A 19,683-nucleotide genomic window follows, 5' to 3' on the forward strand; every position below is an offset into this window, starting at 1 on the left:
AGGCAGAACAACTACAAATAAAAGAACAAAACAGATATCTGAGAAAACATGTTTTATTTGTGTGCACTGGAAAGTCCATCAGACAGGCTGAATCCCAAATTAAAGACAAATTCAACAACATTTATACAATCTTTTTTCTAGGAGTCTGCATGTTTCACATCAGAAGATCATTTGTGTAACAAAGTATAAATGTTTTATTGATGCAATAGTTTACCACATTCTAAAGTTACAGTTTATTTGCCAAGATTGTAACTTAACACACCGATGTATAAAGTCATAACAATTTAAGTACAAAATATGAAAACTGTCTTTTTTTTTAAAAAATACTAAGAGCAACCTTTCAATGTCACATTCAGCAGGTTGTGCTGCTCAGATTTTAAGTTATGGTGTTCACAGGATTCCTTGTTGAGTCCTGCCACAGTCTGACATGCTTTTAAATTAGCTGTATGCATGAGTGTGTTCTGGTATTACCAAACAAAGCTTTGCTATTTCAAACAATATTTTGTTTGCCAGAGACATACAGTACAATGTTTAAGCATGTTCTCGAATTGCATCCATAATATGTTTAATTGTTTTTGTCCCCAACAGATAAAATACCTAATGCTTCACTTTGTCGCACAGTTATTAGTATTATTGTTTGGTTATTTTTTGTTGTTGAGCTCAGTAGGAAATCACACAGTTCATTTCATCTGCTAGCTCATCCTCAAAGCGAGAAATGGACTGGCTGGCTCCATGAGCTATCAGGTCGGCAGCGGCACTCTCCATTTCGTCCAGGCTCATGTGACAGGCTTCGGCAATCTCTCGCTTGGCAAAGGTCACAAATTTAGGGTCTCTGGCATAAATCCCAAGGCCCTCGGAGATCAAGATCTGATTTTAAGAAAAAATGGAGAAAAAAAAACAAAACAGCGAACATACTGTATAAGACACAGTTTTGTTTTACCTGCTCCCATTCATGCAAACACAACCTGAACATTTAGCTGATAATCATTGTGTTCAATGCACAGATCATTTTATCTTATGAAAAAGTCACTTAGCCAAACTGAAATGCCCCCTGGTCACAGTGCACAAGATGGACTGGGATTTACAGTGCACTTAGTAGAATGAGAAAGTATCAAACATTGATGTAAAAAGATTTTCCCTCAGTGTTGGAGCAATATAAAGGACAAGCGTCAAATTATATCAGCATTAAAAGTTAATCTAATCTTTTAATGTTGATATTTTGCCCTCTGTGGAATTTTTACAGTAAACATAAGCATACATATCTAAGTATAATAAAGAGTAAGTTAACCATTTTTCAAGTTGGTCTTAAAACAATGGTCTAGTACCCACATGTAAATGAAAACAAATGTACTTGCTGTAATCATTCCTCCTGTTCCAACCAGGCATTTCTACTTCCCCTTTCCAATGTCCACAGTCCTTGTGCAAAAAATAATTCCCAAAGATAACTAAATAAGATAATACAAGGCTTCAGCATTCTGAGTTTATCAATTCAGATGCATTTCTAATTGATACAGATGATGAGTTACTGGGTTTTTAGTATATAATTCCTCAAACTGACCATTGTTTTTAGACCGAAATAATTGTGAATTTATACTTTAATACAATTGTTAAAAGTTATATTTTATCAGCAGCTATAGGTGGGAAAAGATGTCAATTATGTATTTTCGAGTAGTTGCTTCATCCCAAAAAAACTGTTCTGCGATTACTCACAGACTCCACCAAACTGTCTGCACTGCCTTTGTCCAGTAGGCCCTGGTTGACCGGCGGCATCCTCATACTGGTGAAAGTTCTCGGCTTGCTGGGATACCAACCGGGACGACTTCCTGCAGGGAGGCTTGCAGAGCCGTTGCTCCACAATGGCTGGCTGGTACCTGTGACTTCGTCCATCAGGATCATAGGAGTGTAAATGAGCTTGCCCTTGTGTGGCGAGGGGGCAATTATTCCTGGAACAGGAGTGGCGCCAGCGGCTGCTGTGTTTGCCCAGGAGGCTGATGACAGCGAAGACACACTGCTGCGCCGGGAGTCCAGGCTGTGCTGGGTCTGAAACAGCAAGAGCAGCAGGCCAATAAAACAAAACTCGATGTATGAACACTAACATCTTAAGAGTGTGTGTGTTGTGTTTGCTTTGTTTTACCTGTAGACGGGATCTGGATGGGGATGTGTTCCCTCGATAGTTTCCTGGGATGGGGAGGTCGTTCACACTGCTCTGTGGCCTCAGACACTGGAAGTTAAAGGCAGGCTTACGACCTGAAACGATAAGTACGGCAGCTATAGTAAACACTCAGGTGTGTGGTGGGATTTATTAGTAAAGTATAGCGCTCACAGCAAAAATGAGCTGAAGATCCCATATTACACTCGTAACATCCAGACAGATGGTTTTAGATTAAAAAAGAAAAAGAAAACAGAATATCAAGTTTCTCACCTTTTGGTATAGAAGGAAGAAGACGTCTCCTGACAAACTGTGTGCCACCGTTTTCATTTCCGTTACAGCCGTTCCCATTGTAACCGTTGCCGCCACTCATTGTACTTCCATTGCCGTTGGTGCTGATGATGCTACCGTTCTCGCTGTAGCCCATGTATGCGTTCTCATTATATCCATTGCCGTTATAGGGAGTAGGGCTTTCAGCAGCGTTCTGTTCATTTGTAGCTGTGTTAGTGTAACCATTGCTAACAAAACCACTAGCATCTTGGGAATCATATGGTATCTCCCCAATGCTGCCAGCTCTATCCAGGCTTTGTCCATTGTAGCCACTCTCAGTTGGAAGAGGAGAAACATGTTCTGGATACTCATACCTATATCCGTATGAAAACATTTAGCATGCAGTAATCACTTCAAAGGAACAGCTCAACAACAGTGCACATTTAATCCTTTGCCAAGCTATAGAATATTCTAATATCTGTAAATTACATACAAAGTGGAAGCAAGGGAACAGTTAGCTTAACTTAGCATGAAAACTGAAAAAACAAAAACAAAAACTTACCTGTCTACTGATACCAGACTTATAGCATCACCTTCACTATTATAAACCTGCTCAGTTACTTCAGTTGTAGGTTCCACAATTGGTTCTTCAGTTAAAACGTCTCCTCCACCGTCTATCTCTGGGGGTGGAGGAGGAGGAAGAGGCGACTCACAGATGGAGTCCACCCTGTTTGTAGAAAACAGGCATGCTAGGAACCAGCTGATTGTGACATGTAACAGTGTATGAATTTAAACATGCCGTTCTGAGAGAAACACACCGGATTGGCAGAGGTTCCGACCTCACAGGCTGCTCTGTTACAACACTGACACCTGCCAGCTCGGATCCCGGTCTCTGATGCTCATGCAGACCCATCACCTGCTCTGTGACCACTCTACAATTGGCTGCCTCAGGCTCTGGTTCCACTATCACAGTCGTCTGTTCTACCAGCATGTCCAAGGGCGGCATTGGTGTGGAGGCAGGCGTTGTGGTCACTGATGTTCCAGCCTCACTGCCGAAGATTTCGTCTCCTGCAATTTCTCCATCTGCACCTTCCTCTTCTTCCATATCACAGGCCATCGCCAGACGCATCTCTGGGGCCAGGTCCTGCAGCGAGCGCAGCCCTTGCTGACAGACACAATGACACACATACACTTAAAGAACATATTGATAACATACGGTATCACCGCAAGTGTTACTCATTGTGTAGCACATATGCACAAAGCAACAACAAAGTATCTCACTACTCAAAATACGTTAACACTAGAACACATACAGATATCAAATATATATAAACATACCAAATAAACAATTCTGGACTCTTTTTAATATGGGATATTTTTTCCATTAAAACAACGTGACAAAAATGAATAATCAGAGTATGTTTTTTTTAAATCATAAAACATGTCCTTGGTAAGGGGCTGTTTAAAATCAAAAAGCAGAATTTACCTGCAGAGAAGCTGCCCTGTCCTTCCTTTTGGATTTTCTCTCCCTCTCCTTTCTCTTGCGGAACTTTTTAAAGTAGTCCTGAATCAAAAAGCTGGCATAAACCTTCCCACAAGTCACCTCATCACCTGAAAAGGATAAAAAAAAATTGTGAAAAATGGAAAATTAACTATTGCAAAAGTTTTGGCTTAATGGCTTAAACTGTTTCTTTTTGGAAAACAGATAATTTTCTAATGCAGGCATGTTACTTCCAAAAACAATAGTTGTCCCAAAAGGCAAATGCTTCTTTTAATATTCTGAGTGGTTTCTATTTTCTCAGTTTTTCATCACAGCTGAAAGCTATGCCATTTGTTAACGTACCTCTAGGGGGAGGAATGACTTCATCGATGAGTTTGGGCTTAGTGCGCTTCCAGAGCTTCTTAATAATCAGCTTCAGCTCTTCATTCTGCTGGTCAATGGGGCCTGAGGGGAGGGCAAAAAAAAATCCCTTAACAGCAACCTAATACCACTCAGTGAGGTAGGCTCAACCAAGTGTGCATTAGATTCTGTGTTTCTGTATGTGGTCTAACCTTCAGTCTTAATCTTGAGTGAAGTTCGCACAAGAGCAAACAGAGTAGCATTGAAGGTGACAGTCCCATCTGTGTGCAGTGGCACATTCATAGCTACTAGTCTCTGAGAGACACAATATGAGGTAGACTGAGTGAGATCTGTTCATCTTTTCGTGTTCCTAACACCTAATGTGAAACACCGAACTTGTGAAATTTACCTTGCAGGCAACACGATGAGGACACAGTTTTCCAAAACCAAGAGGTGGCTGTATTCTGCGCAGCATTGTGACAACATCAATGTGCTTTATACGACCACTGCATGAGCAGACAAACACAAACAGACATTTACCGAAGGATAAAAGGGACCATGGGTTTTATGGAAACAGTGAGAACAGTAGTGTTTGCATATTGCTGCAAAATGCTCTTTTTATGTCTGCTGTTTATCAACAGCCTTACGACCTACATGTGTTGTGTGTACTACTACACATGTAAGTTTGAGGGAGCAAAGACAGGTGATCTTGTCAAAGACGATTCAGTATGAAAGAGAAATTAAGCATTAGTCTTACGTGGCCTCTGGATCATAGTCAGACCAGACTCTCTTGAACTCGTCGAGGTGGTGAGTACCGAGCACAGTCCAGTCTCGTGTCAAGTATTCAAAGTTATCCATGATGACAGCAATGAACAAGTTGATGATCTGACAGAGAGAAGAATAATTTTATAAGCAGGTTGTTGATTAGAATGAGTAACTTGCTGGACACAGAGGTCAGAGGGTTTATTTTAGCATCTGGAAAGGTCTCGGAGGTTTTCTGCAAAATTTCAAAGACCACACACAAGGTGTCCACAAGACAAGAAACCATTAAAGTAAGGAAAGCCACACATGAAAAGATGGGCTGAGCATGAACCTGTACACTGTGGTTGGAGATCAGGCTATGTGGAAGGAAGCGATTAAAGATCTCATATTGCAAACTTTAACATGGTTGAAATTAAATGTCTGAGGTGCATTGGCAGTGAGATAAAAATTGCAATGAATTTTGGGTTTTGACAAGAGAAAGATGTGTGTGCATCTGTGCAAATATTCAGTTTCTGTGCAGAAACTTAGTGGGACTGGTTTATATTTTACATTATAAGCACCAAACTCCCTTCATTAGTGATTATTTTAAGAAGGTAACCTGTAACAGACTGGACTGTAGCTGTATTATTTACTACATATTTGTCTTAGATTTGACACAAGGTCCACCTTCATTTAACCTGTTTAATCTCTTCAAATAGCTCAACAGTCGTAGAAGCCTAACACAAAAATTTAAATCAGGATTGTTTGATTTGCTGTCTGGATTAACAAAATCCACAGATGTGGGAGCTGGGATTTGGAGAAGACAAGGTAAGCTTTTAAAACTGCATGCTTCACTGCTGTTACAACACTATGCCCTCTACTTTCATTGGACTTCTATCCCACTTCACCTCATAATCTGCAAAACACAAGTCTGAATTAATTGTACATAAATTATATTCAGTATCAGTAGGTTGTATTAAGCTAAATCAAAGGATGGAAAGCATTTACTACATTTAACAGTCGTTCTTCATCCTCCTCGGCTCCACTCACCAGGTAAGCACAGAGCATGAAGAAGCTGATGAAGTAGATGTAGGACAAGTTACTACCACAGGTGAACTCTTCACCAGGTTCAATATCAGCTTCTGGGTCGCAGCGTCTTCCAGGCAGCGCTGCTAACATGATCTCCTGCCACTGCTCTCCTGTGGCACACCTAAAGGACACACACAGAACACACTGTTGATTTAGATTGTCGAGATCTTCCGATTTCTGTTTTATAGGAAGAGAGCTGATTGTTTAATGAGCTAACAGCAGCTCTTTCAAAAATCCACCAGATAACTGAGGAAAGACTGTCAGCTACATATAGAATTACAAAGTGTTATTAAATGAAATTGCTGTTGATGTAAACCAAGTTAAAATATAAGTACAATATAATATTTATATTATATTTATATATATATATATATAAATTGTGTTTAGCTAATGTTTTGGCTAAATAGAATGGAGGAAGATTTGTTGTTAGGACATTCATATCTGATATACGGAGAACAAAGTGTGTCAGAACCCATTCTGTCTCTCTCTGAATAAAATGACTCACCTAAAAAGCACCAGAACTGCCATGAAGAAAGTCTGAAAGTTGCAGTTTCTGTTTATATGTGTGTCGTCATCAATGGCCACTTTCCCAAATGTCTAAAATGAGAGACGTGCGCTCAGTGAGAGGCATAAACAGTTAAAAACAGAGAAACAATGTGGCTAACAATTTAGTAAAATTTGTACAGACTGCTTTGCTCATTTGATGAATTCTGAGGTGGTTAAAATGAAAAAGCACAGACTTGATCAAATAATCCTGTACCACCACTGACCTGCATCCCAATCACAGCATAGATGAAAAAGATCATGGCAATGAGCAGACCTACATAAGGCAGGGCCTGAGCAGATAAGAATCAAGAGTTTGATTAATGACAACATTTTGTAATCACACCTTAACCTAATAGTTTCCGTATTATGTAAATGATTTGCTCTATGCTGCACTGACCTGGAGGGACTTAACAAAAGTCCAGAGAAGAGTTCGAATACCCTCTCCTTTGCTCAGCAGTTTGACCAACCTCAAGACTCGGAACAATCGGAAGAACGTGATGGACACTTTCCCGCTTTCTCCTTTACCGCCACCCTTAAAAGGACAAACACAGGAAAATAAATACACACATTGCATCACTTGTACATCCTAAAGAATAAATCAGAAACCTGAGACACATCTGAAGCCTCAGTGTGTGTTTTCAGCTCTCACCTCACCATGGCCACCTCCTCCCTGGATCAGGAGTTCAGGCAATCAACACCAGGCAGAAACAACATGTGGAAAGAAAGTTAAAACGCAATCAGGCTTCAGCACAAATGGTTACATTTTGACAGTAAAATACCTGTAAAGAATCAATTTCAATAAACAGCAAGCAGATACAAAACAACTCAGATTAATAATTTCATAAATAATGTAGTTGAGGAAATACTGAAAACTATATGTTCCTTCTTCTTTCATCAGGCAGTGCTAATAAGAGGTGAACAAACTTACACTAAACTCAGAAACTGCAATATCCAACACACTCCCCACGACGATCAATGCGTCAAAAGAATTCCAAGGATCAATGAAATAGTGCTGCAGAGGATTAAATAAGCAAACAGAGATATACGGTAATGGTCAACGGTAACAGCTGCTTTGAATGCTGGTTTTTAAGTTAAAATAAAGAAACCTCACATGAGCCCTCAGAGCCAGTAACTTGATAATCATCTCTATGGTGAAAACCACAGTGAAGATCATGTTGAGGATATCCATGATTGAAGTGAACAATTTAGACTGCTCATAATGCTGAGAGAAGGGAGAAAACACAAAATGTCACATCACAACGCTGGAAGAGTTTCAATAATTCTATATTTTTACAGAAATACGTGTGAAATGTTACCTGAATGGCCAGTGTGAGAGTGTTTCCCAGAATCAGCACAAACATGACGTATTCAAACTGACTGGAGTTGATAATTTTCCAAAATTTGAGCTGGGATGGGTTTTTGGGAATGTAAATCTTTATAGGCTGAGCTTTCAGTGCATAGTACACACATTGACGCTGGAGTAGGGCAGAAGATGTAATGTTATTTACTTTAAAGCAATAAAATAAATTCAGAATTGAATTAAAAGACAAATTATAAATCAAGGTTTTGTAAAATAACTGACTTGATTTTTGTTGAGTTCACAGTTTTTAAACTCAGCCTCTCCTTGTTCTCGAAATGTGATGATGACAAAACCCACAAAAATGTTCATCATGAAGAAGGCAATGATGATGATGTAGATGATGAAAAAAATGGAGATTTCTACTCTGTAGTTGTAGATGGGCCCTCGGTTTATGGCATTGGCATCTATGGCCCGGTAAAGGAGCCTTTAACGACAAAATAAATCACGAAGGGGATAAATTTCTCAATTTATCAAACATTGTTTTCAGGAAAATAAAGTATAGAAAAAATAGAAAGTATAAAGCTGTTGATTTTTCTCACTGTCGAAAGACCAAATAAAAACACCAAACTGATTCAACTAATAAAGTACTTTGCAGCTGAACACAAAAACACCAGTGACATATGCTTACTTCTCATAATATGAACACTGTAGCTTATGTGTATCAGTAGCATTAATTGTGCATTAATTTTCAGCTAAAATGGTCTCTAGAAATCATTATTTGCTTAAAACTATAGCAAGTTGAATATGTGTTGAAATATAAGTTGAACATTTATGTCATTAGTAGAAGGCAATATACTTGAGACTTAGTGCCACCAAAATAAGTAACTAATAAGTTGTTTTTGGTTTTCTTTTCATGGAATATTTGTTGACAACCAAAATAATAAAATAACCAGCCTTATCGCTAACAGAAAAAAATCCCTAAAGTTAACGAGAAGGTTGCTACTCACTGTGGCCAGCCTTCAAACGTTGACACTGTGAACAGAGCCAGCATTCCCATCAGCACATTGTCAAAGTTGAATTCACTGTTTTCCCAAATCCTTTCTTTCACCATGGGGTGGTTCATGTCCCCGTCTTTATAGACCACAAACATTCCCCTAAAACCAAACACACACACACAAACACAGAATTTATGACATAACAACTTTTTAAGAGACTGTCAAGTGCTTTATATTGTGTGAACAAATAAAAAATGAATAAAGAAAACTGACTTGCACTCCTCTGGAGTATGTTTGGCTTCATCTGTGCAGCTGTAGAATCTGCCCTGTAATATGGAACAGAGACAGGTTACTGTATACAATAGAACAACGTACTGGAAATTTCTCTTTTAAAACCAGTAGGACAGATAATAAAACGGTGGAGGCTTTCAAACCAGAGGCCGAAAGCACGGCCATGTACCTTAAAGAGCTGAACTCCGATACATGCAAACATAAACTGAAGGAGTGTTGTGACAATCAAAATGTTGCCGATTGTGCGGATCGCCACAAAGACACACTGCACCACATTCTGTGAACACACAATCAATAAAATGCACATGTGAGCAACTAACTACACTCCAGTTACACCTAATAAATATCTACGATATGCTGTATAGCTACATCTGTACAATAAAACCGTGTAAAAACACTTTTTGTAACAACAACAAAAAAAGAAAGATAAACAGAAGAATTTACTTTTAGTCCTTTGGCTCTGTTAATGGCTCGAAGAGGCCTGAGCACACGTAACACTCGAAGTATCTTCACCACAGAGATTGCACTTGAACTGAAACCAGCAAGGATCAATAGAAGAAAACATAATACAAATTTCAGACATACATATACATTTGTAATAATGGGAGAAACAGGAGCAGGTTGTACTGGATTACAGATAATATGTGATCCTACATTATGTAAAGTAAATACCTTACTTTAACTGATCCCTAGGAAGTACTACGCTTTAATGAGACGTCACTCAGAGCTACATGTCATCGAGTTTGTGTTGGGCAGTTATCTACTCACTGCAGAAAGAAGGATGTGAGAGACACGCTGACGACCAGCAGGTCGAGGAGGTTGAAGGCATTTCGACAGAAGGAGCCAGTGTGAAGAAAAGCTCCGTAGACCGTCATCTGGACCCAACCGAGGAAGAGGAGAGAGAAGTTCGAAAGTTTTATCTCTCTATCTATGTGAAATGCCACCGTGTCTTAGCACTGGTTGTTTTCCTACTGTAACATTACCTTTAGTACAATCTCCACGGTGAAAACAGATGTGAACACATAATCAGCATAACCAAGCACCTGAGGACACAAGAGATTAGGAACAGTTTTAGTATCATAATGGTAACTGTGACAAGACAGACGTGAAGTGGATATGAGGAGGAAATGCAGATCAAGCTCAGGTGTGTTTGGTCTTACAATGTTCCTGAATGAGTGGGATTTGATTGGATCCTCAGCAGCAAGGGAGATACTACTGAGGATGATGAAGATGAGGATGAAGTTGGTGAAGTAGGGGTGATGGATTAGGTTATGGCAGGCAACACGCAAACTGAGAATGAGAATGAAATGACAAAATGAGGTGGATCATTTTAGCACTGTTATAGAAGTTTAGGAGAACCAGGCTAACTGGGCACATTTACAGATACTGGCAACATTACCAGTTTTTCTTTCCAAGAATGAAGAAGGAGCTTCCATCAGGGATTGGTACAATCTTCTCTTTAGGCCCAGAGAACTCAGGCTTTAATGGAGCAACTCCTGCAATAACAAACAGCCATTTTAAATCTTCATCAACTGGTCTAGAGTTTCTCCTATAGCGCATCACCGCCATCACACGTACCCTCCAGTCCCTCGATGGCCCTCAGCTCCTCGTTTTCCTGCCAGTCATCGTCCTCGTTCTGCAAACAGAAGCCAAGATCAGCTGTTGTACATTTGGTGGCTCACTTTTTATACTATATGGTGCTTGAAAAGATATAAAAAAAGATCATCTACCCCTGCATCTTCATCCTCTTTCTCTTCATCCTCATCCCATTCTTCTTCCTCTTCCTTTTTCTCTCTAGAAAAAAAAGCCAAAACAAATGAGAGACAATTCTGTCTTTAGCACACTCATCAGTGGGACTGCAGCAAGAAAAAAAAAAAAACATAAGCAGGGTATAAATGTGTCTGATACCACTCCTCACCTTCACTTTTCTTATAAGAAACTTACTCTATTTTTTTCTTTCCACCACCTCCTGCCAAGTTGTCCACAGCGATAGCCAAGAAGACATTGAGCAGGATGTCTGATCACAAAATAAAGGTGTCATATTTTCTTCACTGGGAATAAAAGGTTTATAAAAATGTGTGACTGCACGAGGATCAGAAACAGTGCTATCACTTCATTGTAAAGGATACAGTTACCACAGACAAAGAGGATGACAAAGTAAATGCAGACTACCATGTTGGGGAAGACCGGCCCACCATAGGCCATAATGCCATCATACATCACAGCATTCCAGTCCTCTCCAGTGAGGATCTGCAAAGAAAGGTCATGAGAAAGGAAGAAAAAAACTTACCTGTAATTAATTTTAAGCTGTAATCGATTCCTTCATACACTGTGCATGAGTTGAGATGTAAATCACCTGGAAACACGTGAGCAGAGCCTGGGGAAAGGAGTCAAACGTACTTCTCTTCATCTGGGTCTCATCAAAGTTGAATTTGCCTCCAAACAATTGCATACCCAGCAAGGCAAAGATAATGAGGAAGAGGAAGAGAAGGAGCAAAAGGGAGCAGATAGCTTTCATGGAGTTGAGGAGTGAGTTGACCAGGTCAGACAAGGCAGCCCAGTGTCTAGAAAGTAAAAAAAGATGGTGCATAGATACAACATTCAGCCCTTTACAACCCCAATTCAAAAAGTTGGGACGATGTGTAGATAAAAACGTAAATAAAAAGAAAAAGCAATGATTTGCAAATCTCATCTCATCAAATATTTTATTCACAATAGAACATCAACAACACATCAGATGTTGAAACTGAGAGATTTTATCATTTCAAGGCTTTGTCCCTTGTGCAGATTCCTCCTGATTCTCTGAATCTTTTGATGGTATTATACACTGTAGATGGTGGGATCTTTAAAGTCTTCGAATTTTTACATTGAGGAAGATTTTTTTTTAATTGTTCCACAATTATTAGATACAGTTTGTCACAGATTGGTGAACCTTCGCCTATATTTACACTCGAGAGGCTCTGCCTCTCTGAAATGCTCCTTTTATATCCAGTCATTTTACTGACCTGTTGCCAGTTAACCTAATTAGTGGTCAAATGTTCCTCCATTTGTTTTTTATTTGCAGCCATTACTTTTCCATCCTTTTGTTGCCCCTGTTCCAACTTGTCAAGATGTGTTGCTGCCATCAAATGGTAAAATATCTCAGTTTCAACATCTGATATGTTGTTTATCTTCTGTTGTAAATAAAATATGGGTTAATGATATTCTGTTCTTATTTACATTAAACAAATTGACAAACAAATTGTCCCAACTTATTTTGTTATAGATAGGATAGATCAGCAGTGGTTAGTTATTGCCTGCTTCATCCAGCTGACTGTAAAGCTCCAGGTGGGTTATCATTAAACTTATCCCAGAGCTCTGTGATCAATTACCGAGTCATCTTAAATATCCTGAGCAGTCGGATGCAGCGCAGCACAGAGATGCCGATAGGTGGGATAAAATCCATCTCTACAAGCAGTGTCTCGAGGATGCCGCCGCACACCACAAAACAATCAAAGCGGTTGAAGAGCGCCATGAAATAGATCTGCAGGCCAAAGGCGTACATCTTCATCAGCATCTCCAATGTGAACAGCAGCAGCAGGATCTTGTTGGCTCGCTCTGAGAATGAAACACAGATGTGGATTTTATTTTTTTTTTTAAATAAAGCAAGTCAGCAGTGGTTAAGTTAAAAAAGAGGTGTGTGCTCTTACCTTGCATTTCTGTGAGCCACTTTGGCTGTCCGTAATGCTCGGAGGCACTGGCTACTGTGTTAAGAAACACCAGCAAAAGCACCAGCCAGTAGAAGTTCGTGGTCTTTACAGCCACACGGCAATTCTTCCTTAATGTGTGATTCAGCTGGCACAACTGGTCACTGAAGAAAGAAGGAACGTGTGTATTTCAGTGTTCAGGTTTTTTCTTAGATTTACAGTACAGCAGAAAGAGCCTAAATTAGTGCAACACCTGACTACTAAAAATAGAATGTTCAAGGCCTAAGATGAAGCACTGAACCAATTAGCATGCTTCTTTCGGTAGCACATACAGTGTAAGGGGAAGCCCGAGCTGTTAACAAAACGATAAATGGCAGAATTAAAAATGAGTCCTAAACATATCTCAAAGAGCCATAAAACAAAATTCATAAACCTGACCAAACTTTGAGGTGCCACATCAAAGGGTCTGAATAATTTAGTAAATTGTTTTCACTTTATCATTAGGATTATTGATTAGAAATTGATGGGCAAAGTATGTATAAAGGAATATCAAGTCTGAATATCAAAATAGTAAAACACCAATATGTCAATGGAAAAACAACAGACTTTTTTTGTTTACTAATCACAACAACCAGTGCCTGTTGTCAAAAGCCATTTATAGCTGTTATACGTCAACTCAAACAAGTTGCCAATTACAAATGACCTGTAGTCCTCAACTGGTAATTAAACATATTGTTTAAACAATGTGTCATTTTGGGTAAAGATAAACTAAAAAAAGCTCAGGCTTTTCATCTCACTACCCAGTGCACTCGGTATATTGCGTTGTACTACAAATCTTACCAAAAGCTATTGGCCATCATCTTTGCCCTAAAAATAAAAGACAACAAGAGAGGGACAAATTAATGAAATAAGTTAATCACTTTCTGAACAACGAGTGTTGAAACAATGTTGTTTCTCTGTTGCCTTACATGAGTGAAGCACAGCACCCACTGTCATCATCGAGGTACGCTATGTCATCATCGGAGTCTGACTCTGTTCAACACACGGAGAAAATACTGTCTGTTAGAGAGTATTGGATAGAACAACTACAGGAACAGTCATTGACGGCTGACATACCTCCTCCATCCTCACTGTGTTTGTACCAACCAAACTTCTTCATCATCTTTTTCTTAGCAATTGCAGCCCCTTCGAAGAAAAAAGAGGCAGATTATGTATAACATGTGGATGCCTGACTTTGACTGCGTCAATATGGTAGTGTGTTAAACTAACGTTTGTTTCCTTCTTCATCGACATCCTCGGCCTCTATGAGCCAGTCCATGTAGCCAATCATATCTTCCTCCATCTGCTTGCTCTCTTGTGCCTTCTGCAGTTCACCACGTGCCACAGCTTTCTCTCTTTCCTTGGAGAACTCACTATGTACGTACATACATGCACAGGTTTAGGGAAACATAGAACAGCACAAGGATTTAGTATGAGTCCCATTGAGACCTGTAGTGCAGTGACTTCTCACCCGCTCAAAACACCCAATACAAGATTGATGATGAAAAATGATCCAAAGATGACCAGAGATACAAAGTAAATCCATGGAATCTCGTAGCCAATAGCATCATTCATCTGTGTGCAGAGACAAAGTGTGGTTAGGTTTTTACAATCAAGAGTCAAAAGCAAAGGTGCTATAACTGGGAGGGGGGTTGGAATGGGTTTGTTTACCCAGTAGAGCACATCTGTCCAACCCTCCATTGTGATACACTGGAAAACAGTCAGCATGGCAAAGAAAACATTATCAAAGTTCGTGATCCCACCATTGGGGCCTTCCCACTTGCCCCTGCAATCAGTCCCATTTCCGACACAAAAGCGACCATTCCCAGCAAAGGCACAAGGTGACGGATCATCTTCTATTATGAGACCTAGAGCAGCACACAAACAGACAGTGAGTTGACATTCCATTAAATAATGGACCAGGTAACCACAGTTTTTGACACAATTTAGACACCTGTGCTGACGGCATAACACGTCTTGTGCATCCTGCCGATAAAAAGCTCAAGGCCGATGATAGCATAGATGATGATGACAAACATGACCAGCATACCAATGTGGAGGAGGGGCACCATGGCTTTCATGATGGAGTTCAACACAATTTGTAAACCTGATGAGACAAACACACACTTATGTAGTTCTTTCTATTGACTTTTTTTGTGTTGATTTAACAAAAACTACTTTCCATTTTATAGCGAAAACAAACACCCCCTTTCCAAACCCTCCCACTGCAAGATGTATCAATTTCATGAAGGACTTATGCAAAAGCCTAGATCCAAATGCAAGCTCACATCCAATAGATGGCACCTGACATTAAACCGAAATGTTTGTGATTCCTTTTTACGTGGTACCTTTTTAAAGGTGGGTGTAGGATGAACAGCAGGGTTACCCATCTAATACACACACTAATAACACTAATAGATGATAAACACACTTGGCACTCCGGATACAAGTCGGAGCGGCCGTAACACCCTGAAAGCTCTGAGAGCTTTGACGTCCAGGCCTCCAGGTTTTCCAGCAGCATGATGGGCCTCCCCTGGCTTGTGGTCTGTCATCGCCTCTGCTATTACACTGAACAACCTGCACAGACACACAAAATAGCTGGTATTATTGACACACCATCCGTAGGTGTAAATCTTGACATCATGAAGCATCAAAATACCCGACGATGACGATAACGAAATCAAGCAAGTTCCATCCACTGCGTATGTAGGCGCTGGGATGCATGACTAAGCCGTAGGCAAGAATTTTAGTGAAGGTCTCCACGGTGAAGATGACGAGGAAGACGTACTCGACTTGTTCCTGGGAACAAAAGGCAAGATGACGTGGGGATGGTTAGGCAAAATTGGTATGACCTTTTTTTACAAGTTAGTGAGTGTGTCTGAAAGAATTAAATATAGAACAGCACTGAAAAATATGTCAAGCTATTATTACAGTGACATGCAGAAACTGAATTATTTCACCAAATGGACAAGTGGGATTTTTTTCACGTCATGACTTTTTTGTTTTCATTAAATCGTGTGCATTATCATTAAGGTGCAGTTGCAGTGGCTTCCCCACCTTTAACCCACTGCCTAGAACACTTTTAAGCCTGTCACTTAATCCCATTTCTGCAACCTTCATCTTAATGCTGCTAATCACTACTGTCACTACTTTACCCAAGGCTGCTACAATAATCCATAGACGATGTGGTTTAATGCAAAATGCTATCCATCAAGAAAACTAAGCAAAATCCCGAAACCTAATTCAAAAACTAATAATACAGTAAGTGTCTGTAAACAGCCAGATTAGCTCCTGTGTGAAATCCAATAAAGAGATCTACCAACATCTATCCTGTTCCAAGTGTGCATGTGTCCCGCTTTGCCTATTAACTAAAATCACTGTGATTGTAAGCATAGTTGTGAACCATTCATTAGCATTTAAAGTGTGACATTTGTAAATATAAAAGTGATGTTGCCGTTAGATCATATTTGCAGTAAGAGTAATTGCTAGACCATCATGCTTCATTTAGAGAGTAAGTGAGATGAGGCAGAGAGTTGGTGTTTAAGTCAGTCATGATCCTTGACAGGGTTACCTAGCTGAGGTCACACCATAACACTTCCCTTTAATACCCTTATTACCCCACATAGCATTATTACTGACTCACTAAATGTTGCTACAGTCAGCAGAACACTACTTGACTTCTGGCCTCCTAATGAATAACATTTCATTTGCCAGTAAAGCTGCCATTTCCTACACTTTTGTCATGAATCACACACATATATTAATGTCCTCTAATAACTCATGACAGAAAGTTATGTCAGGAGAGCTAGAGATGTTCTTAGTGAGAATCAAGCCTTAAAAATCTTCAACAATAAAGAAGATTACTCTTACATATGTGTAAATGTGGTGATTAAATCAAGATTCAGTTTTTTACAATTTTTACATCAGTGCACCGTGTTCCCACATATAAATAATAAAATAATAAATAAATTTCCATTGCTATGCTGATGATACCCAGCTATATCTATCTATGGAACCGGATGAATAATATCAGTTGATCAACCTTCAAGCCTACAAGACATACAGGCCTGGATGTCCCACATTTTATTACTTCTAAACTCAGACAAAACTGAAGTCATAGTATTTGGGCCCAAAAATCTCAAAATACGAATGTTTAACCATATCGTTACTCTAGATGCCATAAGTCTGGCCTCCAGTACTACTGCAAAGAACCTTGGAGTTAGTTTTGAGCAGGATTTGTTTTTTACCTTACATATAAAACAAATCTCTAGAACAGCCTTCTTCCAAATACGGAACATTGCCAAAATTAGGAGCATCCTGCCCAAAGTGATGCCACCCACCCCCAATACACTGAGCTCCTTTCCTCCTCTTGTCCCTCTCTTCTCTCCTCACACCCTGTCACTGTATGACATTAACTATGTGTGTTTTCTCCCGTAATTGTCTTTCTCCTTCTCTGTACCCCTCTCTCTGTCCCTTTCTGCAAGTGTCCCCGGGCTTTGAAGCTGTGTGTTTTCCAGTGTGCAGCTACTGGTCCTACCAACCTGCCCTATTTTTTGTTGTTGCTCTTTTTCTTTTCTCTCTCCACTTTCCAATCACCCTAACCGGTCAAGGCAGAATGCTGCCCACCCTGAGCTTGGTTCTGCTGGAGGTTTCTTCCATTAAAGGGAGCTTTTCCTCTCCACTGCTGCCTAGGGCTTGTTCAAGGGGGATTTGTTGGGTTCTCTCTAAACATCTTTATAGTCTTGAATTTATTCTGTAAAGTGCCTTGAGATGACTTTGTTGTGAATTGGTGCTATATAAATAAAGTTGAATTGAATTGAATTGAATAAGGTTTTCCCTAAAACAAAATTAGAGAAAAGTAGGAAAATGGTTAAACTGATGTACTGTATAGTGTTTCTCTTCACTAGAAACTCACCAGTTGGTGATTGGTAGCATTAGAGTCGTCATCTGGATATGGCTTAGTAACACCCATGGCTACACAGTTGGCAAAAATGGAAATTAGAATGAAAATATCAAAGGGCCTAAGGATTGCAGTTAAGGATACAACAGGCCCTGAACATGCATCTCTCTGAGAACAACTGAATAATGAAACTCAACCCACTAACACATTATCAGTTTGCCTCATACCATATGCAGACACAGTTGCTTGTATGCACATATACCAATGCTCTAAGTGACTAGCAGAAAATGGATATTTCCACTCCACAAGGGCCAGTGCTGCCATACGGATGGGGTTGCTGAGCGTCAGGCAGCAAAGGGCCCGGGGGGCCCTGAGGGCAGACTTGTTCGCCTGCATCGCCTTCTTGGCCCCCCCTCCTCTTTTTCTGGATGAGCCCGTGGACCCAAGGGTGTCTGATCTGCCTCCATCCCCCACCGGGGGGGCATCTATCAAGAGAAATACAAAAACATACAGTAATGATGTTGTTTGTTTTCAGTCATGTTGTACATGAATCGACAATATACTGTAGGTACATGACCACTGAGAGTATGATGTATGATGAGGATCTAGGGTGGCAGATATAGATACTAGGTGTGACATGTGGGTAGGCACTCAAAGTTAAAAACAAACCTAACAATACAACCCTGTGCTCAGCTTTGGTTTGTGTGCGAGGCATCATGCAATTATTTAATTGCTAATATCAGGACACATTTTATTCTCCAACACAGCCAGGAGAGCATTGGACACATGGCTGTACTAACAGACAGGTATTCTGTCCTGAAGGCCAGATGTGACCTACTTCTTTACTGGGAGAAGTGTACCACTTAGCCAAGCGCTGTCCCCAAGTAGGCCTGTGGACACCTGTTAACAAAGCCCTGCATAGAGAATAAGCCTGCAGGTAGAGTCATTATCCCACCCATGTCAAAACTACACAGGACTATCCAAATAAAACATGAGCAAATAAGCATGAGCTTCAGCTGACTGGCCTATTTAAAAGACATAATTTGTCTAATTGTTCTAAGAGCAGATGCTTTTGTTTGTGGAAGACTGATGAGCGATGTTAATCCAGTTTTCTTGTATCATTCCATACCTTCAGAGAAGGTATAAATCCACTTATACGTGTAATATTCTTATCATTGCTATTTTTATATGCTGTAAAGCTATTATACCGCGTAGCTTTACAGCATATGGAGTCCTGTCCGTTTTTCCATAGATAAAGATGTGCATATTCTTGCAACACCGTCTCTCCCTACCTTTCTTTGCCCCATCCATGTCCGCAGTTTACCACCACGAAATCACTTCAGAAAACCCACAAGCACCATGTGCAGCCTGTCAGTTCATCTCCACACGCAGCGCGCCGGTGCAGCTGAGAGGCTCCGGGCCATCCTGCCCACCGCCTGCCTGTAGCCTTCAAATCCAATTAAAGCCGCTTTCTGGTAATTTCTTTTACTGCGTGCAAATGAAAAGTGGAATTTGTTTCATCTGTGTAGGCACATAACGGCGAGGAACATTAAAACAAATTGGTCCTCATCTCCTCGGTGGCCAATCGTCAGGATTAAACCAGCTGAGCTGTTTAAAAGGATGACAGAGGAAATCTTTCAAGGGGAAGGGGGAGGTAAACTCGGCAAAACTCTCCGGTTCTGCTTCACTTATATTTAAATAGAAAACGCTGAGAAAAAACATTTAAATAAATTAGGACGGTGTAGTGCAAGTTAACGTATCTTACTGTAGCCCAGGACTTTGGACAGAAGATGCTGCGGTACCAAGAGACGTCAGCAGGGGGCGCGATGTCATTGGG

The 19,683-nt window shown here is 40.2% G+C and overlaps 1 protein-coding gene across 3 annotated transcripts; it reads right to left on the bottom strand.

Annotated features, from left to right (window-relative positions):
* Positions 1-42: 42 nt before the first annotated feature.
* Positions 43-19,659, bottom strand: cacna1fa (calcium channel, voltage-dependent, L type, alpha 1F subunit a). 3 transcript variants are annotated; one of them, XM_067526421.1, is made up of 47 exons: positions 19,139-19,659; positions 18,074-18,331; positions 17,862-17,920; positions 15,606-15,745; positions 15,378-15,523; positions 14,901-15,053; positions 14,618-14,814; positions 14,418-14,521; positions 14,177-14,319; positions 14,024-14,092; positions 13,876-13,939; positions 13,748-13,774; positions 12,911-13,071; positions 12,593-12,818; positions 11,578-11,785; positions 11,351-11,471; positions 11,166-11,238; positions 10,952-11,015; positions 10,800-10,857; positions 10,621-10,717; positions 10,382-10,511; positions 10,205-10,264; positions 9,990-10,096; positions 9,666-9,753; positions 9,391-9,498; positions 9,204-9,256; positions 8,943-9,089; positions 8,218-8,419; positions 7,952-8,110; positions 7,747-7,857; positions 7,564-7,647; positions 7,285-7,305; positions 7,033-7,167; positions 6,860-6,925; positions 6,595-6,686; positions 6,051-6,210; positions 5,017-5,144; positions 4,669-4,765; positions 4,472-4,574; positions 4,263-4,364; positions 3,906-4,030; positions 3,238-3,584; positions 2,982-3,146; positions 2,423-2,793; positions 2,135-2,247; positions 1,711-2,040; positions 43-867 (listed from the first exon to the last, which is right to left on the bottom strand). In XM_067526421.1, the coding sequence occupies exons 1-47, from the start codon at positions 19,155-19,157 to the stop codon at positions 661-663; spliced, it is 6,198 nt and encodes a 2,065-aa protein (XP_067382522.1). In that variant the 5' UTR covers positions 19,158-19,659; the 3' UTR covers positions 43-660. The 3 variants fall into 3 exon arrangements, with proteins under 3 accessions (XP_067382522.1, XP_067382521.1, XP_067382523.1); XM_067526420.1 differs by having other exon boundaries at positions 10,205-10,511; XM_067526422.1 differs by lacking the exon at positions 14,901-15,053 and having other exon boundaries at positions 10,205-10,511.
* Positions 19,660-19,683: the final 24 nt, after the last annotated feature.

Source organism: Channa argus, chromosome 13 (assembly GCF_033026475.1).
Source record: "Channa argus isolate prfri chromosome 13, Channa argus male v1.0, whole genome shotgun sequence".
NCBI lineage: Eukaryota > Metazoa > Chordata > Actinopteri > Anabantiformes > Channidae > Channa > Channa argus.

Bases quoted from the DNA above. Each gene is read 5' to 3' on its own strand.
- cacna1fa (XM_067526420.1), bottom strand. The intron at 8,111-8,217 runs GTCAGTTATTTT...GCCCTACTCCAG, and splicing joins GTGAACTCAACAAAAATCAA to CGTCAATGTGTGTACTATGC. The intron at 4,031-4,262 runs GTACGTTAACAA...TATCCTTTTCAG, and splicing joins AGTCATTCCTCCCCCTAGAG to GTGATGAGGTGACTTGTGGG.